We start from the raw sequence: 20,143 nt of genomic DNA, 5'->3' as shown, positions 1-20,143 counted from the left end.
CTCCTGATGCATCCTGAACGGATTGCTCTCCATTCAGAATGCATGGCGGAACTCACTCAATACCAGAAAAGTTTAACGCAAGTGTGAAAGTGCCCTTATGTGAGGCAGGTCATGGTTCATTCCTCTTAAGATATGGAGAGAACTGTTCATTCTACGATAGGGAGACCATTACAATTGTTCCTCATATAATGTGGAATAGATTGAGATGTTTCTCCCATGATGGAGAGAGGACAGGGACCGTCTCCTCCCATGATAGGAATAGGATCCAACTGCATTGTTCCCATCAAGTGGACTAGACCGAGTGATTGTCCTCCCCATGACGAGGAGAGTGTTACATAGCATCTTCCTCCCATCATTGGGAAATCGTAACAGGATGTTCCTCGTCTGGTAAGATAGTGACCAGACTGGGCTCCTGCTTCATCAATCTGATGTCTTGGAAAGGTCCGATGCGTTATGTACTGTAATATTTAAAGGAAAACTATACATAGAAAATGCACACACACAAAAAAAAAAAAACTCTTTCTGATACTCTCCCTATTTTGTCTCTATATTATGATATAACTGAGAAATATACAGTATTTAAAAAAAATCTCTGCGTGTCTCAGGAGCGCAACCCCCCTCCTTTTAAAAACGGTTTGTGTCTGTCTGTAAGGCTACGTCTACACAACGACATTTGTCGCGCGACACATAGAGCACAACTACACTGCAATATTGCGCAACATTTTGTTGCACTAATGTCGCGCGACAGATTTTATAATGGCAGTCTATGGTGTCGCAATGCAACATACTGCGACGCAACAGTCGCAGAAAAATCCATCTCGAATGGATTTTCTGCGACTGTTGCGTTGCAGTCGCAGCATGTTGCAGTGCGACACCATAGACTGCCATTATAAAATCTGTCGCGTGACATTAGTGCAACAAAATGTCGCGCGACAAATGTCATCATGTAGACGTAGCCTTAGACAGCTGTCTGTAGCAGGAGCCTGCCCCTCCGCCCTGTCTGCAGTAGAGCAAAAAGTTATCACACCCCTTGACTAAGCCACTATCTCCTTTGTAACAGTTCAGCAGAATATTAACCCTTGTGTTCTCTTCGGGATTTCTACAAGACTGCTTGATTCAGCAGAGAATCCCATAAACTGGCAGACAGAGGGGGGCGAACATATCTCCTGCATTCTCGCATCGCTCATTTCTAGCTTTAGTATTCCTTTACTAAGGGTAACGAGCAGAAAAGCACCCCCTTCCACTTGATATAATAAACAGGAGGATAAAATATTATAATAATCCCAAAATAAATATTGCATAGTTTCAGATAAGACGTTGTCCCGGTCATCCCGCAGGATCACAGAATAACGGGCTTTTAGCTATATAAATACCTCAGGAAGCGTTTTTATTGCCTTGAGTTTTTGGTTACAGAATGTACGTCCTGCGCTCAGGAGTCTCGCTACGGACATTTGTCAGGTGGCAGAAAGAAAAATAGTAATAAATAAGGCAGAGTTTTTCCTGGAGACCAGAGCGCTGCTCATACCCCAGACCATAGAGGGGAATATATAATGAGCAGTCGTGAGGAGGGTTCGGAGACTCTGCTTCTATAAAATTGCCATTTTAATCAGACTTTTATTAAATTTTTACTGTATTTAGTTTTGTTTTCTCTTATGAAATTGAATTGGTTTTTATCCTTTAATTTGTACAATCAGACATTCAGTGTTTCACGGTAAAACCATTGCTTGAGCTGCCACCAAAGTTCAAGAATAAACCTGTGTCGGAGCAGATTTTAAGGTAGGTACAGGCCATACGTTTTCTGCTACTGCTTAGGGGCTTTCGTTAGTATAGGCCAGTGATGATTAACCTCAGTCACTCCAGCTGCGGTGAAACTACGACACCCAGCATGCTCCATTCATTTCTATGGAGTTCTGAGAACAAGCAAGTTTGCATCTTGGGAGTTGTAGTTTTACCACGGCTGGAGTGCCGGAGGTTAGCCATCACAGGTATAGGCCATGTAAGTCTGATTAGTGGAACTCCCATTGATCTGTAGAATGGAAAGGCCATAGTGCTTTGCTGGATCTCAATTGCCTCGCCATCGTTTATGCAGGCACAGTGACATCCCTAGTGTGTGGCAATGGCTGGTACTGCAGCTCAGCCTTCTTTACTCAAATGGGTTACGCTGCAGTAAAGTGAGCGCCACTACCTTTTTTCTGTTGATCATTGAGGTCAGACAGTAGAAAATCCCCAAAACCCTTTGACTTCAGCCCAACATTCCTCATTCAACCCGCAAGGCTTTATACTCTGCTGAAACGGCCAGGATCGGAGGGGAAACTTTCTCAGCACTTTAGCCCTTGTGATACCATGATCAATAGCAAATGCAGCATCCTAGTGGTTAGAAAGAGGAAGGAGGGTTGCAACTGAGATTTTCGTGGCAAACGGGTAAAATGACAGGCATAATACACTGCAATACAAAAGTATTACAGTCTTTTACACCAGCAATCAATGGATCACATGATCAAGTCCAAGTGGATCTAGAAAAAAAAGTTAAATAAAAGGGGTTGGCCAGTTTCCTTTAATGATGGCCTATCATCAGGATCGGTTATCAATATAAGATCTTCAGGGGTCCAGCTCCGGACGCCCCGCCGATCAGCTGTTTGAAGAGAACACAGAGCTCCTGCAAAGCTACGATGTCAACGTTAGCAGGTAAACGGTGAAGAGAGCTCGGCGTTCTCGTCCAGCAGATCTGACCCCCGCCGATCTGATGTTGATGACCTATCCTAAGGAAACTGGTCAACCCCTTTAAATGGTTAATAAACGAAATGAAGAAAAGCTCAAATGTGGTTTGTAATATATTTAGATACAGAGATGCGAGACGGGCAGAGAGATGCGAGACAGATATTAGATATGAGAGAGATTATAAAGGAATTTCTGAGGAATGACGATGCAGACCTGCCCTTCCTGCTTTTAATGAGGGGTCTCTCCGGGTTAAGCTCGTCTTTTGCTCATCTAGTAATCTAGAATTACTTATTTTTGTGATCATACAGTAATCCCCCATAGAGTTAGAAATAGTGGAGCAGATGCAGGAGTATTACGTAAGAGCGCGGCCGCCCTGGCTCCCCCGTGCTGCCCTGCATACGAAGCTCACGCACACACGTAGGAGGATGAAATCTGCGTAGCTCAGTAATCCTGCAGGGCTGAGGACCGCGCCGTCACATACTGTTCCTATTCCTCTCACAGAGAAAGGAAGGGAAAGCAAAGTGTTAACGGGAGGCTGGAAACTCAGATCAGTTAATAAACAGGAGAAACGAGCAGAAGTTCCATGACGTTCCGGTCTACCTGTATATACTCTGTATATACTCCTCTCATAAAACAGGTGTTATTTTATTATTCCTACTGGATTATATGAAAAGACTAGCAGAAGGACCCGACTTTGCTCATGGGTATATTTAATCTATTTAATTTAATGTTTGTGTGTTGTTAACAGATATCAACACTATCCACTATGACTGTGACATCTACAGCACCCCTGCCCCCTTAACAGTGACCTCCACAGTCCCCCACCCCTTAACACTGACCTCCCCTCCACAGTGCCCCGTCCCTTATAACCCCCTTAAATTGGACCTTTACAGCAGCCTCTACCCTTTAACAGTGAGTTTCACAGCACACCACCCCCTTGACAGTGACCTCCACAGGGGCCCGCCCCCTTAAAGGGAATCTGTCACTAGCATATTAGCAAAAAAATAATGTTATGAATACATGTGTAATAAAGTACCTTATTTCCATATGTCTTGTTCTTTTACTTTGTGTCTTGTCATTTCTTAAAAAAAACGCTTTTTATGATATTCAAATGAAGCTGTAAGGAGCCCAGAGGGGCGTTATTCTTTGTCCACGGTGCCCAGGAACGCCCCTCTGAAGTGCCGTGCCCGCCTAAATGTGAAAACTAAGAACTCCTCTAAGATCGCCTCCCACAGGCGAGGCTAAGTGCTCCCCCCCCCCCCAGCGCCACGCTCTGCGGCAAACACCCCCGATCCTCCTCTCGCCCGCATCCGAAATCCTGCGCAGGCGCAGTGCCGGCGATTGCCTGCGCGATGATAAGACGACTGAGGGCAACAGCGTCACTGGGATCGGTGTATGCCCAGTGACGCTGTTGAAGCTGTTGCCCTCAGTCGTCTTATCATCGCGCAGGCAATCGCCGGCACTGCGCCTGCGCGGGATTTTGGACGCGGGCGAGAGGAGGATCGGGAGTGTTTGCCGCAGAGCGCGGCGCTGGGGGGGGGGTGACTTAGCCTCGCCTGTGGGAGGCGATCTTGGAGGAGTTCTTAGTTTTCAAATTTAGGCGGGCACGGCACTTCAGAGGGGCGTTCCTGGGCACCGTGGACAAAGAATAACGCCCCTCTGGGCTCCTTACAGCTTCATTTGAATATCATAAAAAGTGTTTTTTTGAAGAAATGACAAGACACAGAATAAAAAGAACAAGACATATGGAAATAAGGTACTTTATTACACATGGATTCATTAAAAAAATTTTTTGCTAATATGCTAGTGACAGATTCCCTTTAACAGTGGCCTTTACAGCAATCTGCCGCTCAACACTGACCTCTATAGCGGACCATCCCCTTAACTGTGACCTCCACAGCAGCCTGCCCCTAGGGTGGCCAGAGGTCCAGTTTTAGGCCGGACAGTCCGGCTTTCAGACTCCCTGTCCTGCGTCTGGCTCAGGGCCTAGATGGACACAAGAATGGCCTTTTGAACAGCTCACTCTCAGACAGCAGCACTGTGCTGTCTGAGTGTGAGCTGCAGGGAGAAAGTCACCCTCCCTCCCACCTCTGCAGCTGACAGAAGTTGATTTTTAACTTCATTTTTTTCAATCCCTGTCGGCTAAGGAGTGGGAGGGGCGTGGCCTAACTAGATCAGGGGCGTTGCTTAGCTGGGCCTGGGGGCGGGGTTTTAAGTTTGTCTTTTAAGGGTGGACACATTGTGGCAGGGGGCGTGTCTGGGCTCCTTCCTGCAAGAGTGACGCCCCTCTGGGCACCTTGCTGGCTCATTTTCATACCAAACAAACTGGATTTTCAGAGAAACATCTATTGCTGGAACAAAGGCACATCTGGAAATAGGGTACGAAGTGCTATTAGGCCATGGTTTTACTTCAATAGCGATAATCCTGGTGACAGCAGTGAAAATAAATGTCTGGGTTGTTATGGAAACCTGGAGTAAAACTGTATGTGGAGACTGGAGGACCTGCGAGCTGCTATTGGCTAAGGGTCATGTGACCAAGCTTCTATTGGCTAATGCATTTTTTAGGAATATTTTAGAAACGTTACGTCCTAGAGAGCTGAGACCTGTTCTAAAACCTTCCCGGACACCTGATGTACCTGTGTGCCAAATTTCGTGATTGTAAATGCAACTGGTGCTGATTCCTTTAGCGGACATGCATACACATACACTCAGCTTTATATATTAGATTGATCTGCGTCTATCAAAGAGAAACTAAAGGAACATACCAGGAAAAACTGTGTTATGCCTTTAAATGCACCATAAATCAACGTCTTATAACTTAACGCATCAATTATTTCCTGGAGTGTTCCTTTAAAGAGAACCTGTTCCCATTCCTGACGTGTCTGTTTTAGTAGATTTCAGTATTTCCCTTGAAATACCAATATCTGCATCAAGATTCCGTTCCTCTGTTTTTCCTCTGAGAAATTTATAAAATAAATTGATAACTGAGTTTTGCCATTCCCAGTTGTCAAATGGTTGTGTGCCTACTCTGTATGATACTGTCAGCGCGGATTGGATATTTCCAGACTGTGCAAAGTCAACTGGAAATGCCCAGTTGTCAATTTTTTTTGGTACGTTTCCATTAATATTGGCAGAGTACCAGGGCAACACCAAGTACTACTAAAACAGGAGAACAGTCAGGTCATCTTTGAAGGTGAATTCCCACCTTAAAGGTCTGTCACCTCCATATGGCCATATACAGTGCATACATGGCTCTGTAGTACACCTATACAGGATTGTAATGGTACCTTTTGTCTTTGTCTTTAGACTTGCACCAGCAGGAAAAACGAAGTTTAATTCATATGCAAATGAGCACTCGCAAGTGCCCAGGGGCGGCGTTCAGTGTGTAGGTGCCCAGGCTGCTCTGCCTTCTTTTCACTTTACTCCTCCCCTGCCTCTGCCTTTGCCCTATCGATGAGACAAGAGACTTGGAGGGCGGGCAAAGGAAGAGGCAGGGGAGGAGTAAAGTGCAAAGAAGGCAGAGCAGCCTTGGTGAAGAAAACATGATGAGAGCCGCAGATATGCGCAACTACCTCGCCATGCTTTGCCTGCCTGGATGTGGCGGCACCTTCACAGTGCGGGTGTCCCGGAGAGAGGACCACATCTATCAGACATTGATGGCTTAGCCCATCCCATTACTACAGTCATGTGGTATTATTCATAAAGACAGCGGCAAACCCACAAATGCTTCATGCAGAATATAAACTTCAATCAATAATCATACCTGCTTAAAAGTCACCGGGGAGACCCCGACTGGAGGGCCCGCGCTAGGTTTCTTCTCCGATCGCTCAGAGATTATTGAATTATCTAAAGATAAGGGAGGTTTCTGCAGCAGCCTCACGATGCACATGGCTGCCCGAGGCTAAGTAATAGCCCCTTAGATGTGTGTCCGCTGGGAATCCACATAAAGCCTTGTTTTCTTACACCAATCATTAGAAAGTGCTGAGTGTAAAGACAGAATGAAAACTCTACCAAATTATTCATTTTGCACATCCTGTACGTTCCGCCGTGTTTGCGGGGAAAGGTACAGTATGTTATGACATTTCAAATTGTCAAATTCACAAAAGCACAGAAAATCAATATTCTAATTGGCTTCATGAGAGTGATAGAAGTGGTGTACATGTGTGTATAAATGCATGGCATTCCTTTTAATCCGGCATCTTATGATATGGAAAGCCACATTACACACACCATAAAAACTTTACATTTATGGCACTTATAAATTGTATTTGTTTCACTCCTGCATCTGTTATGAAGGGATCCGGTTGTATTATCTTTAACACTGCCAAGGCGGATCCGTCATTTATTCCATTGAAAGTCAAAGGAGGACGGATCCGTTTTCTATTGTGGCAGAGAAAACGGATCAGTCCCCATTGACTTGCATTGGGGGTAATGCCAGATCCGTCTTGCTCCGCATCCCAGGACGGAAAGCAAAATACAACATGTTGCGGTTTGCTCTACGGTATGGGAACGGAACGGAATGCATTTTGGAGCGCTCCGTTCTGTTCAGTTCAGTTTTGTCCTCATTGAAAATGAATGGGGACAAAACTGAAGCGTTTTTTTCCAGTATTGAGCCCCTATGACGGATCTCAATACCGGAAAACGTAAACACTAGTGTGAAAGTAGCCTAATTTATGACAAATCTATAAATCGGCACTGATGATTAGAGGTTGTGGAGGGTCATTAGATGTACTGGGAAACAGCCTCCAAACTTACAGAATAAGTCATTATACTTATAGGAAAGGCTCAACCAAGGTGTCAGCAGGGGATCACATGGCCCATTCCGAATCTTGCTATATGACGCCCTATCATTTCTGTATTCACCTGTAATATGGCGTCAAAAATACATACATAATCTAATCCTCACCGGTAAGGATGACTTGTACTTGACCTTGTACTGTGTGATTTTGTATTCTTTGAGATGTGCAAATATGTTCTCCTGCAGTTTCTACAGAATTAATGAGGTCGTTCGGTTCCAGTACTCGCGGCCAATCAGAAAGGGGGAAAAAGATCCTGAAAATGAATTTGCTGTAAGTACATGAGGATTTTGCTACTACAAATTCTCCAAAGACATTTGTGATCAAGAAATGTAATTATTATACACTCTGCTTGGTGTGAAAAGAAGGCAGCTGCCGGGATCAATAGATCGTAATCGTAGTGAGAGCAGCTTGTGTGCCGTAAATACTGTCATTTCCATTGCTGCTTTACAGATAGGGAGCTTACTGTTATTTTAGGCGGTCGCAGCGAGTTCTGTGAATTCTGCTTTCGTTCTACAAAAGGAAAGAAGTCCTTGTCATAAAGTGATGTAAGGAGCTGTTCATGGCAGCCTAAATTCTGCCTATGCCCCATCTGGCACACTCCTTTTCAGAATGTGGCAGTAGGGTCGGGCTGGCCCACCAGAGTACCAGAGGATCCAACTGTTGGCCCTTGACGTCTTATATACATAGAATGATTTCCTCTGGTGGGCCCAAGAGACTTCAGTCCGGCACTGTGTGGCAGTGTAGGAGGCTTGAATTATTGCTGCACTTTACTTCCTCCCTGCTGATGTCAGCTGCTTGTGGTTGAGGGAGAGACAAATATAATGTTAGCTGGCAGGCTTGTAGAGACCGTGACCAGGCTGCAGCTCCACTGTGTAACAGTTTCCTGTTAGATGCTTCGGGTATTATAGGGATTTCCAGTCCTTCTTATTCTTGCATCAGAACGACGACCTCCCGTACTGTGTGCGCTGATCTATTGTCTGTATTGTCTCTTGTTCTAGAATATGTGGATTGAGAGAACCACCTATGCAACAGCCTACAAGCTTCCTGGGATCCTGAGGTGGTTTGAAGTGAAATCTGTGAATACGGTAAGACATTGCGCCACGTGGCAGTTTTTAGCTCTGCTACATATTTAGTAACAAAAAAATCTAAATTTCTGGGTCTAAAATAGCAATACTGTGCATCAGGCTTTTTATTGCTCTGTCACTGAGGTGTTCTCATTTGAGATATGGAAATTATACTCATTATATAGTAGATTGTCTCTCTCATGTCCTATATGTGTGTTCTATACTGTACACAGGTGGAAATAAGCCCACTGGAGAATGCCATTGAGACCATGCAGTTAACCAATGAAAAAATCAATAACATGGTGCAGCAGCACATGAACGATCCCAATATGCCCATAAATCCTCTGTCCTTACTACTCAATGGTATTGTGGACCCTGCAGTAATGGGAGGATTTGCAAATTATGAAAAGGTAAGATGACAAGCCGCATCAAACACAAATGTAGTCTGCTCTCTCCACTAGTGGATGATGGACATGCATGAACATCTCTTCATTCACTCTTGCAAGATTATGTGCATTGCAGAGGTCAGATACTCACCCCCTGCCCTGTATATAGGAGGTGACAAAGCCTTTATTGTGATGATGTAATCTTGGCTTCGTTTTGCCACCACTTGGGGTCTGTATTTAGCACCTTTTTAAAAGGATGTTTTTGACCTTTTTATATTGGTATCCCATGTTCAGAATAGGCTATCAGTATCTGATTAGTGGGATCCAACACCCCGCACCCACGCCAAGCATCTGTTCTGCAATGGCTTCAGCACTGGATATCAGTGCCGGAACTACACCTCCCTCCATTGTGTGTAGTGGATGGGAGTTGCTTACTGCAGCTCTGCTCACATTCACTTCAATGGGAGCAGCAACCAGCAAAGTCCACTACATTTCCAGCACTACAGCTGCTGCAGAATAGCCTATTTCTGGTTTCTGATCACATATTGATGGCCATTCCTGAGGATAGCCTATCAACAAAAAAAAAAAGGACCAGCAAACCCCTTTAAGATCAATCGGCCACATGCAGTACAGCTGTATACAGATCACTCCCTGGTGGTGATAGCAGGTATATGAGATTTTGAGGCAGAAAACCGGCACTCTGGCCTTAAGAATCATATATGCTTATTGTTTTTAGAAGGAAATTGCAACGGCAGGTTCACATTATTATTATTTTTTTTAAAGGAAGTTTTCCATTAGCTACTCCTGTAACATTAAAGGGGCATTCCGTTTAGATTGCGTTATCCCCTATCCACAGGATAGTGGATAACTATTAGATCGCTGGGACCCCCACCAGGGGGTCCTGTCAGGAATGAAAGGAATGGCCGGTCAGGCATGCGTTCGGCCGCTCCATTCATTTCTATGGGAATTCGGCAGATAGCCTAATAGCAGAGTACAGGCTATCTCTGGAACTCCTATACAATTAATGGAACACCCACACACATGCCCGACCGGCTGCTCCGTTCATTGGAAAGGGGGAACGGTGCCCCCCAATCTCGGGATTGGTAAGACCCCCACCAATCTAATAGTTATCCCCTATCGGTTTGGGAACCGATGGAAGGAAGTAGGACTGCAGGATTAGATTATACAGGGTTGGTTTGTGGTCATGGAGATGCATAGGTCTGCACAGCGATGGAGACCCAAAGACGACCGGAAATTTCTATTGCAACATTGCTTCATTTATTGGGACAATTAAAAAAATATATAAAAAATTGGCCATGAAGGTGGAAATAGCGAATCACATGAATGATTGTGTTTATCCTCCCTAGGCGTTTTTCACTGAGAAATACATGCAGGAACACCCAGAGGACCTGGATAATATTGAAAAAGTCAAGGACCTGATTGCATGGCAGGTAAATCTCCCCGTAATTACCCGGTGCAGCGGCAGGCACCCAGGAGACGGCTCGCCCTCTGTACTGACAGCACGTGCGTGGCTGCATGATCAGCATGGCATAGACCTTTCTGTGGCATTTATCAACTGTACAGTAGCAAATCTGACATTGTCATTTGGTAATTTCACATGCGATGTGCATCGTTAACCCTTAGGCTCTTCGTCCCCAAAAGGGAAAAGGAGCCACAATGTCTCTCACAGTCCATTTCAAGTTTGGGCGTCATTTGAATAGAAGCCGTTCGTCGCGGCAAGTGAAATATATATACTGACATCTTGCATATTAATGAGGTCACTAGTTCATTATGTAAAACAGATCCTCATGTGTGTTATGGACAACCAGACCGTGGATAGAAAGGGTTGATCCACATTCAGGCAGATTTAGAGGGGGGGGGGGGCGGCATGAATGTAGAGGCTGGAGTAAGGAGTGAGACATGTTCCAAACCCAACAGACTGCAAGTGTCTGGAAATCATTCGAGGGAGGCGACTAGAGGTAATGGCCTCTCCTGTGCTCCATGTGTACAGAGATGTACGCCACATTTCGGTGCTTTCATGCTGCGTTTTGCAGCATCTGTTGGCGGTATACATTAGAAGCATTTCCCAACGTATACCTCTGTCAGATGCCACAGTATAGGCCAGGGTTGGCCAACCTGCGGCTCTCCAGCTGTTGCAAAGCTACAGCTCCCAGCATGCCCAGACTGCCTGCTGCTATAAGCCTACAGCAGGGCATGGTGGGAGTTGTAGTTTTACAACAGCTGGAAAGCCGCAGGTTGGCCATCCCTGGTATAGGCATATAATAGCATCCATCACCCATAGGCTCCCAAAACGCAGCAGTATACATTCCGGTAAGGAATTGCACCGCAGACTACATATTCCATACAGCAACCGTCATATAATAGCCAGACAGAGGCCAAAGGGGGACACTCCTTTGGCCTCCTTCAGGTAAATGGGGGCCTATAGATATGTTTGGCGTAAGACCCTGGTAGCTTTCCTGGCAGACACTGCAAAACAGTGCAAAATCAAATGTATCTTCCGGAGATGACAACGTGCTTCTCTGATCGCCATGTATACTCAGTGCATTATACAGAGCGGTAACGAGGGAGCGACCAATCAAGGCTGCAATTATTTGCTATGGAATTATTGTGCAATTTTCTGATTGTACTTTCCTGTTTCTAAAAGCCTGTAATCCTTTTAAGAAGTTACTGAGATTTTAGTGCATTTTTCTCTTGGAATCCGTAAATAATATGTATCCATGGAGACGGGGAAAAAAAAAAAAGGCTCATTACTACTTATTAAATTTCATGGTACAGACTTTCCGCCCCCGTTCCTTAGACACAGAGTACCTGATGACCCACACTCGGGAGTCCAGATCTGCCATTAATATGATGAGAAGCAGCTATTATACTTTCAGGCGCCGCTGATCTCCAAAGAAACAATAGGATCGCACAGACAATAAAGCCATCCTATTGGGATGCAGCCTTCCCCCTGCCAGGTCCAATAAACATAAAATATCCAAGAAATATCTATGGTGACCTCTGATGTCTATTGGGTTGTCTGTGTGCACTCAGTTTCTGCATGTTCTGCTTTAATATAGTTTTCTGTCATCCATTTTAGGTTCCGTTTTTAGCAGAGGGAATACGCATTCATGGTGAAAAAGTCACCGAAGCATTGAGGCCTTTCCACGAGAGAATGGAGGCTTGTTTCAAGCAATTGAAAGAGAAAATTGAGAAACAGTATGGCGTCAGGACCCTGGTGGGTATACGGCTTTGTGGCCTGGATTGCAAATTTTTTTTACCCAGCATTGTAAGGCGAGTTCATCCTATACCGCCTGTTCGGATACTTCTGTGCACCACCAGACGCCTTTGACTATAATGGGATTTGACTGGTTTCCGGTATGGGCGGCAGGATCCCAATATAGTCAATGGGGTCTGGAGGTGCATGGCAGTGTCCACCTCGGCCGTATATGGCGAACTCCGTCAGGCTTTTCCTTTGCTGCATACTTTTACCACGGGCATTAAACGAGCCTAAGAGATATTTTCTGCTTTAATCTGAATGATGGATGTAGCAGAGCTGTCTCATTTAAAGGGATTTTCAGAAGAGAACAGGCCCGTCTCCGATGGAGTGCATCACTGGGTGTCTGACTACTAGAACTCGTCTGATCCGCGTGAAAGCTGCTGGCGGGGACACTATTTACCGTAACTCATCTTATTGGGTTCCCACGTAAAACACATAGGTACATCTTCCAGGACCGCTCCCTGACCCAAGTGATGAGCATCTTGACGAGGGAAAGATGGCGCGTCTGTCAGTAATGGATATTTTGGGAGGAGTTATCAACTCTTTAACAGCACTTTTATGTTGTTGAAAAGTCGCAAATTATGTCCTTCTCAACGCTTTTCTAAAGTAGCAAGGGAGGGAGTGGAGCCTCCATGGCGCACTGGATTTATTGTAATCTACGCCAGAAATTATAGCCCCTAGCTGCCACAGATTTGAGTTTCTGGAGCTCTGAAGGGCCGGAAATGCACCTAATTTATTAAGAGACACTCTTGGTCTTCATACAGTAAGTGGAGTGAGCCCGTCAATGAGTGGCAGCACTGCACTTCGCACGGCCAGCAGCTTAGAGCTACAACTGCACCAAGAAGAGACATGTCCCTTCTAGGTGCCGTGTTTGCATGAACGTCACTAGAAGCCACGGTGTATGTCCGCCATGAACACATCTGCAGGAGACTACAGTGGTTTCTGTTGTGGAATATGCCAAGGATTTTGACAGCATCAAAATCCATTGTGTGAACGTACCCTTACACTGACACATTCTGCCTTCCCCAATCCACACAAGTAGAAAAATGCATGTCATCTACTTAGTCAGTGTTATGGTCCCGTATGTGCACACAGCTTGTCCATGATGAAACACGGGGGCAGTTTAGGGGTGTCTGTAAGGAGCTGCCAGGTCCTGTATATGCAGTCTCAAAATCTGTAACCCAACTTTCCCAGTCTAAGGCTACTTTCACACTCACGTTTTGTGCGGATCCGTCTTGTATCTGCACAGACGGATCCGCACGAATAATGCAATCGCTTGTATCCGTTAACGGATCCGTTTGCATTATTTATTCAAAAAAAAGTCTAAGTCAAAACGGATCCATCTTGACTTACATTGAAAGTCAATGGGGGACGGATCCGTTTTTAATTGCACCATATTGTGTCAGTGAAAAACTGATCCGTCACCATTAACTTACATTGTAAGTCCTGACGGAGCCAAACTGATGCATTTTGAACGGATCCATTGAGAATGCACTGGGGCTTAACTGATCCGTTTTGGGCCGCTTGTGAGAGACCCAGAAAAGCGGACCCAGAAACGCCAGTGTGAATGTAGCCTAAGCAGCAATCTCCAAACGTGTCATCACTGAGCTGTAACCCAGCTTTCCCAGTATCAGCAGCAGTCTCGGTACCTAACTGAGTGCACTGACCCGAGCAGTAGGAGAGCTGGTTTACATCTCAGTAGTGTGGTGTGGGCATCCGAAAACGTTCTGCAAGCATGGTGGATCCAGGTAACTAGTATGAGGAGGTGGGCAGTAGTTTATTGTGAGAAGCCCTAAATTGGGACACATTCTGGGGAGATGTTTTGCTGTAATGGAATCGTCACCCCTCAATCCTCTTGGTCTCACTGCTGGTTTATTACCGAAATCCCTTGTGCACACAATTTGTTAGAATGTTTAGGAATAGCCATGAGCTGATGTGACATACCGCTTTCTGCACCGTCTGTGGATGGATCCTCTTCTGTGCATGCACTGATCAGCGCATGCACAGAAGAGGATCCCTGTGGGCACTACTGATGCTGCAAATTGCACCAAACTTGTCAGAATGGCGCGCACAGAAAAATAACTGTGACTCCACATTTATTATTACGATAACAATACCTAATGGTTGATTCAATTCGCACTAATATTTTGTGCAAAAAAAACTGCAGCATACTGGTAATAAATTTGGTGTTTTCATATCCAAAAGACATGAAAAATTCGATGCGTTCAATGAAGTCCACTTTTTTGGCACAATCTCCCTGATAATTCTGGCATATTGTGCCTAATTACAGGATTATGTTATTCACTATTGATCTCACCAGCTTGTCCGTATCATTAGCTGGCTGAACATGACAGAGCGTTCTAGGCTGACCTATGGGCTCGCCGGGTGCATTTATAATGCAGCGTAATGTCCAGTAATGGCATACTAACACCGCGCTCTGCTAATTTGTCTTCCCCCAGCCCAACTGTATTTTCCGAAGGTGTTATTTTATTTGTATTTGTCATAAAAGGCGCCGTATATGCCGAGCATCTGTTGCTAAATATGAAGGCATCTCTGCCAGGCAGCACATTCCAATATTTGGGTTGGTGTCTGCACACACAGATGGGTATTTTAATGAGCAGTGCTTTTAATTTTATTTTTTTTTTTTTTCGTAACGGTAAACAATGGAGTCCAGCAGCAGATCCTCCACTCCATGCAGGTCCATTAAATACTAATATAACAGAGGAATATCTCACAAGTCTCAATTAGGATTAGTCGTGTCACCGGTGGACATCACTTTACCTCGGTCTCCATTTTTAAGCATTGACAAAGGAGCGGCATTATAGCTACACATGTCCGATGTTATCTTCATAATGTTTTCCTAATCCCTACTTGGCGAAGGCCCTGCCAGCGATGATGGAGTGCCCCTACCACTGTCTGCTTACAGCGTATCAATTAATCAGCAAGTGTCAGCGTGCAAAACCATGCAAAGCTCCACATCCTGACTCCATCAGATCGGCCAGAAACTGTATTGCAACTTGCTTAATTTTACTTATTTCCCCAAATTTGTACATATGATATATATTTTTTTTATTTATCATTTTGCAAGAATTTAAGTTTTTGGGACTTAACAGGGTTATCCCATGATTAAAGTAAAAACATTTGATATCATCTAGTACAGGCATGCCTAACCTGCAGCCCTCCAGCTGTTGCAAAACTACAACTTCCAGCATGCCTGGATAGCTACAGCTTGGGAGTTGTAGTTTTGCAACAGCTGGAGGGCCGCTGGTTGAGCATCCCTGATCTAGTACATGACAATCTCTTTCTTACAAACTTAGAACCAGCCCTGGACCTGACATGGATCCAGAGATCTCCCCATTCCTTTCTCCAATTGCTCTGCTAGATTTATTTCAAGCTGGCAGCTTAGGGAGTGTGTCCTTTCTCAGGGGGAGTGTCCTTTCTACTGCAGCTGGTGGCAGTTGAAGGATGGAACTGGGCACGTGCTTCCGTCTCAGTGAGTAGGACATAGAAATTAGAAAAAGAGCAAACAGCAGGTGGCGCTATACAGGTAGCTTTCAGTGAATATCTCAGTAAATTTTTAATTACATGCTATTACAGAAGTATTCAGACCCAGGTGCTGGTTTGAAAAATGTAGAATATGTTTTGTGGGACAACCCCTTTGATGTAAAATATGAAAATTGCACATCGTATTGTACATGGCAATCTCTTTCTAAGGGCTCATGCACCGGCCGTGTGCACCCCACATCACGGATGCAGACCCGTTCACTTGAATGGGGCCGCAATCCGTGAGATGTGGTGCGGAACGGAGGCACGGATCAGAAGCACTACAGAGTGCTTCCGTCGGTTTTCTGTCCGTACCTCCGCACCGCAAAAAAGTAGTGCATGCAAGTGAATGGGTCCACGATCCGCATGAGGCTGCCCCACGGTCGGTGCCCGTGCATTGCGCACAGTCGTGTGCATGAGCCCTAACAAAGCTAGAACCAGCCCTGTACCTCACATGGATCCAGAGATCTCCACACTCATTGCTCCGATTGCTCTGCTAGATTCTCTTCAGGCTGGGAGCTCAGGAGCATATCCTTTCTTGGGAGGTGCAAACTTTCTGCTGCAATCTCTCCCATGGAACTGAGCATGTGCGTCCACCTTAGCATGTTGGCGCTATAAAGATAGATTTTATTGAATAACTTGGCGGCTATACAAAATGTTTCAGTATTCAGATTCAGGTGCTGGTTTGAAAAATTAGAATATTTTTGTGGGACAACCCCTTTAATATCTGAGTCGCAGTAGTTCTATACGCCTTATTCAAAGGAATATACCGCAACACAGTGATTGGTTGCCGGAATGTACGTTACTTATCCAGCTTTAATCCCCTTCATGACACAGCTGGTTTTTGTTTTTTCCTCACTGCCTTCCGAGAGGCTTTTTTTAGTTTTTCCATCGACATTTAAATAACTAAAAACCTTAGTTTTCATTGCAGTGCATTGTGCTGTTTCCGTTATTGTGTTACACCCTGCCTAATAGGAGTATTAAGTATGTCAGGGACCCTCACTATCATTTTGCATTGCGTTGCGGAGGTCACTAAGGGAGACCCCGTCCTCCTCTTCTGTCGTTCAGATTCTGCGGCTGTTATTGATTGTGGGAACTGAGCGGTTATACAGCCAGGATCAGAGCCATCTTCAATCCGAGGAGCTGCATGTGGGAGTCATGTGTATACCACAGCCAGGATCTGCGGTGTATGGAGCATACTCCTGAGCCCGAGCTATACATTCTCTGCTGATATCCACAGTGCATGTACGGCTGATGCCGGAAAGAGGCTACAGATGCAACAAAAATCTCTCACAGACTTTGACTTTAAAAGTAAATTTTTTACAGTTACACTTTTTAACAGTTAGTGACAGTATTCCTGCTGGTATGTGGTCAGTGTCGAGGAAGGGATTATTATCATTATACATGGTAGACTTGCATGGTTATCAATAGGGATGAGCGAATCGACTTCGGATGAAACATCCGAAGTCGATTTGCATAAAACTTTGTTCTAATACTGTGCGGAGCAGGAGCTCTGTACAGTATTAGAATGTATTGGCTCGGTACAGTATTAGAACAAAGTCTTATGCAAATCGACTTTGGATGTTTCAGCCGAAGTCGATTCACTCATCCCTAGTAGTTAATATGCTTGGAGGAATCTGTGGATAGCACTTAATGTTAATTAATTAATGGTATTACAGTCTGCGGACTATTCTGTTGTTTAGGGTGGTGATAGGGCAGGACTGCATGCCTATAATTTAACTTTAAGTCTAGAATTCTTTATAGGGTGGGGGCTTTCCTTGCTAAAAGATAAAGCCTGTGAGTCCTGCTTTCCCCACTCCCTCATGGAGAAAGCTTCTGAGTCCTGCTCCCTCACCCCACTCATAGAGAAAACCTGCAAATCCTCCCCCCCCCCCTCCCTCCATACTCATACAGAAAGCGTGAGTCCTGCTCCCTCACCCCACTCATAGAGAGAACCTGCAAATCCTGCTCCCCCCTCCCATACAGAAAGCCTGAGTCCTGCTTCCCCCACCTACCCATAGAGAGAGCCTATGAGTCCTTCTTCCCCCACCTACTCATAGAGAGAGCCTGTGAGTCCTGCTTCCCCCACCTACCCATAGAGAGAGCCTGTGAGTCCTGCTTCCCCCACCTACCCATAGAGAGAGCCTGTGAGTCCTGCTTCCCCCACCTACCCATAGAGAGAGCCTGTGAGTCCTACTTCTCCCACCTACCCATAGAGAGAGCCTGTGAGTCCTGCTTCCCCTGCCCACACACAGTGAGCTGTCAGTCAATCTGCATGGTCTTTTTCTGTGATTCCTGGTAGCATTTCAGCAGCCTTAAACAAGAAAACATTAAAATAATAGCCATATATCCCCACCTCAGTTTTTCCTGCTCTGTCTCATACCTTCTTCAGATAGACCTGCCGTTGCCACTTTTTCTCTTCCACTTCAGAGGATGCTGTGTTCTATGAAGTTGGTAGGGAAAACCCAGTTCCAGGATTTCATAGTATTTTCTCCAGTTCCCCAAAATGTACCGAAGATAACTAAAATACAATTTCAGCTCTGCTACATCTGTGCCATGAAAACCGTTCCATGTTTACAGTAATATCTGCTGCATATGTACATACAGAGAATTACAGAAATGTTTTCTTCCCTTTAGTCTTCCAGCATTGATGATAGACGGGGGAATCGGCCCAGATCTATGGTTAGATCGTTTACCATGCCTTCACAATCCAGGCCTTTATCAGTTGTCTCTGTGTCCTCTGTGTCGTCGGACAGCACACCTTCAAGACCTGGCTCTGATGGGTATGTTATATTTTACATTTATTCATGATTTATTATTCATTTTTGAGCTTCTCCTAACTGCTGATTTTGCTTTGGGAAGCCACAGCCATATTATGACATAAACTGCCCTGTTGTATGTTTATAGGTATGTGAAAGTACAGTGACTCTTTAAATATGTTCATTTATTAGAGAATGGTGTAAATAGCACATTTCTAAATCACTTCATTTAAAAAATATGCCTGATATATTATGTGAGCTAGCTGAGATCCTGAGCTTGATAAAAGAACTGCTTCTACACTGCTTCTGAAGATCACAGGAGCATCCTGTGTGTCTGTAAGTCTGGTTTTCACCACATTATCTGCTCTGTGAGCTCTGGAGCTGAAAACAAACATAGTGGGAAGTAGGGCTGCAACGATTAATCGATGTAATCGATTATAATCGATAACTGGATTCGTTGTCGACGAATCCAGTCATCGAATAATCGCCGATTCGTTGCTATGCGGGCGGGCGGTCACTGCATCTTTATTTTACCTTTTACAATGACGCTCCGGTAACAACTAACAACAGGCAGAGCGGACGGCGGCGTAACGTCACTTACTCATGTGACGCACCTGCTCCGCCTCCTTCATTCATTAAGTGGGTGGAGCAGGTGCGTCACGTGAGTAAGTGACGTTACGCCGCGTCCGCTCTGCCTGTTAGTTGTTACCGGAGCGTCATTGTAAAAGGTAAAATAAAGATGCAGTGATTAGTCCGACTAAGCAGCGGGGCCGGGGCTGTTATGGGGAGAGGGAGGATCTGTCTATGGCACTGCTATGGGGAGGGGGGTCTGTGTATGGCACTGCTATGGGGAAAGGGATCTGTGCACTGTTATGGGGAAAGGGATCTGTGCACTGTTATGCCCATAACAGTGCACATATCCCCCTCTCCATAACAGTGCACAGATCCCCCTCTCCATAACTGCGCCACCCACAGATCCCCCTCTCCATAACTGCGCCACCCACAGATCCCCCTCTCCATAACTGCGCCACCCACAGATCCCCCTCTCCATAACGGCGCCACCCACAGATCCCCCTCTCCATAACGGCGCCACCCACAGATCCCCCTCTCCATAACGGCGCCACCCACAGATCCCCCTCTCCATAACGGCGCCACCCACAGATCCCCCTCTCCATAACGGCGCCACCCACAGATCCCCCTCTCCATAACGGCGCCACCCACAGATCCCCCTCTCCATAACGGCGCCACCCACAGATCCCCCTCTCCATAACGGCGCCACCCTCAGATCCCCCTCTCCATAACGGCGCCACCCTCAGATCCCCCTCTCCATAACGGCGCCACCCACAGATCCCCCTCTCCATAACGGCGCCACCCACAGATCCCCCTCTCCATAACGGCGCCACCCACAGATCCCCCTCTCCATAACGGCGCCACCCACAGATCCCCCTCTCCATAACGGCGCCACCCACAGATCCCCCTCTCCATAACGGCGCCACCCACAGATCCCCCTCTCCATAACGGCGCACCCACAGATCCCCCTCTCCATAACGGCGCCACCCACAGATCCCCCTCTCCATAACGGCGCCACCCACAG

At 45.7% G+C, this 20,143-nt stretch overlaps 1 protein-coding gene across 1 annotated transcript in view; it reads left to right on the top strand.

Annotated features, from left to right (window-relative positions):
- The window catches only part of DOCK1 (dedicator of cytokinesis 1), a 388,933-nt gene that overhangs the window by 354,934 nt on the left and 13,856 nt on the right, over positions 1-20,143 (top strand). The window contains exons 42-48 of the mRNA XM_044296110.1: positions 1,695-1,776; positions 7,703-7,787; positions 8,516-8,602; positions 8,815-8,991; positions 10,335-10,418; positions 12,068-12,205; positions 18,428-18,573. Of these exons, the coding sequence (XP_044152045.1) occupies positions 1,695-1,776; positions 7,703-7,787; positions 8,516-8,602; positions 8,815-8,991; positions 10,335-10,418; positions 12,068-12,205; positions 18,428-18,573 (799 nt within the window). The remainder of the gene's footprint in view (positions 1-1,694; positions 1,777-7,702; positions 7,788-8,515; positions 8,603-8,814; positions 8,992-10,334; positions 10,419-12,067; positions 12,206-18,427; positions 18,574-20,143) is intronic.

This window comes from Bufo gargarizans, chromosome 6 (assembly GCF_014858855.1).
Source record: "Bufo gargarizans isolate SCDJY-AF-19 chromosome 6, ASM1485885v1, whole genome shotgun sequence".
Classification (NCBI taxonomy): Eukaryota; Metazoa; Chordata; class Amphibia; order Anura; family Bufonidae; genus Bufo; species Bufo gargarizans.
This window is presented reverse-complemented; position numbering and strand designations above follow the sequence as displayed.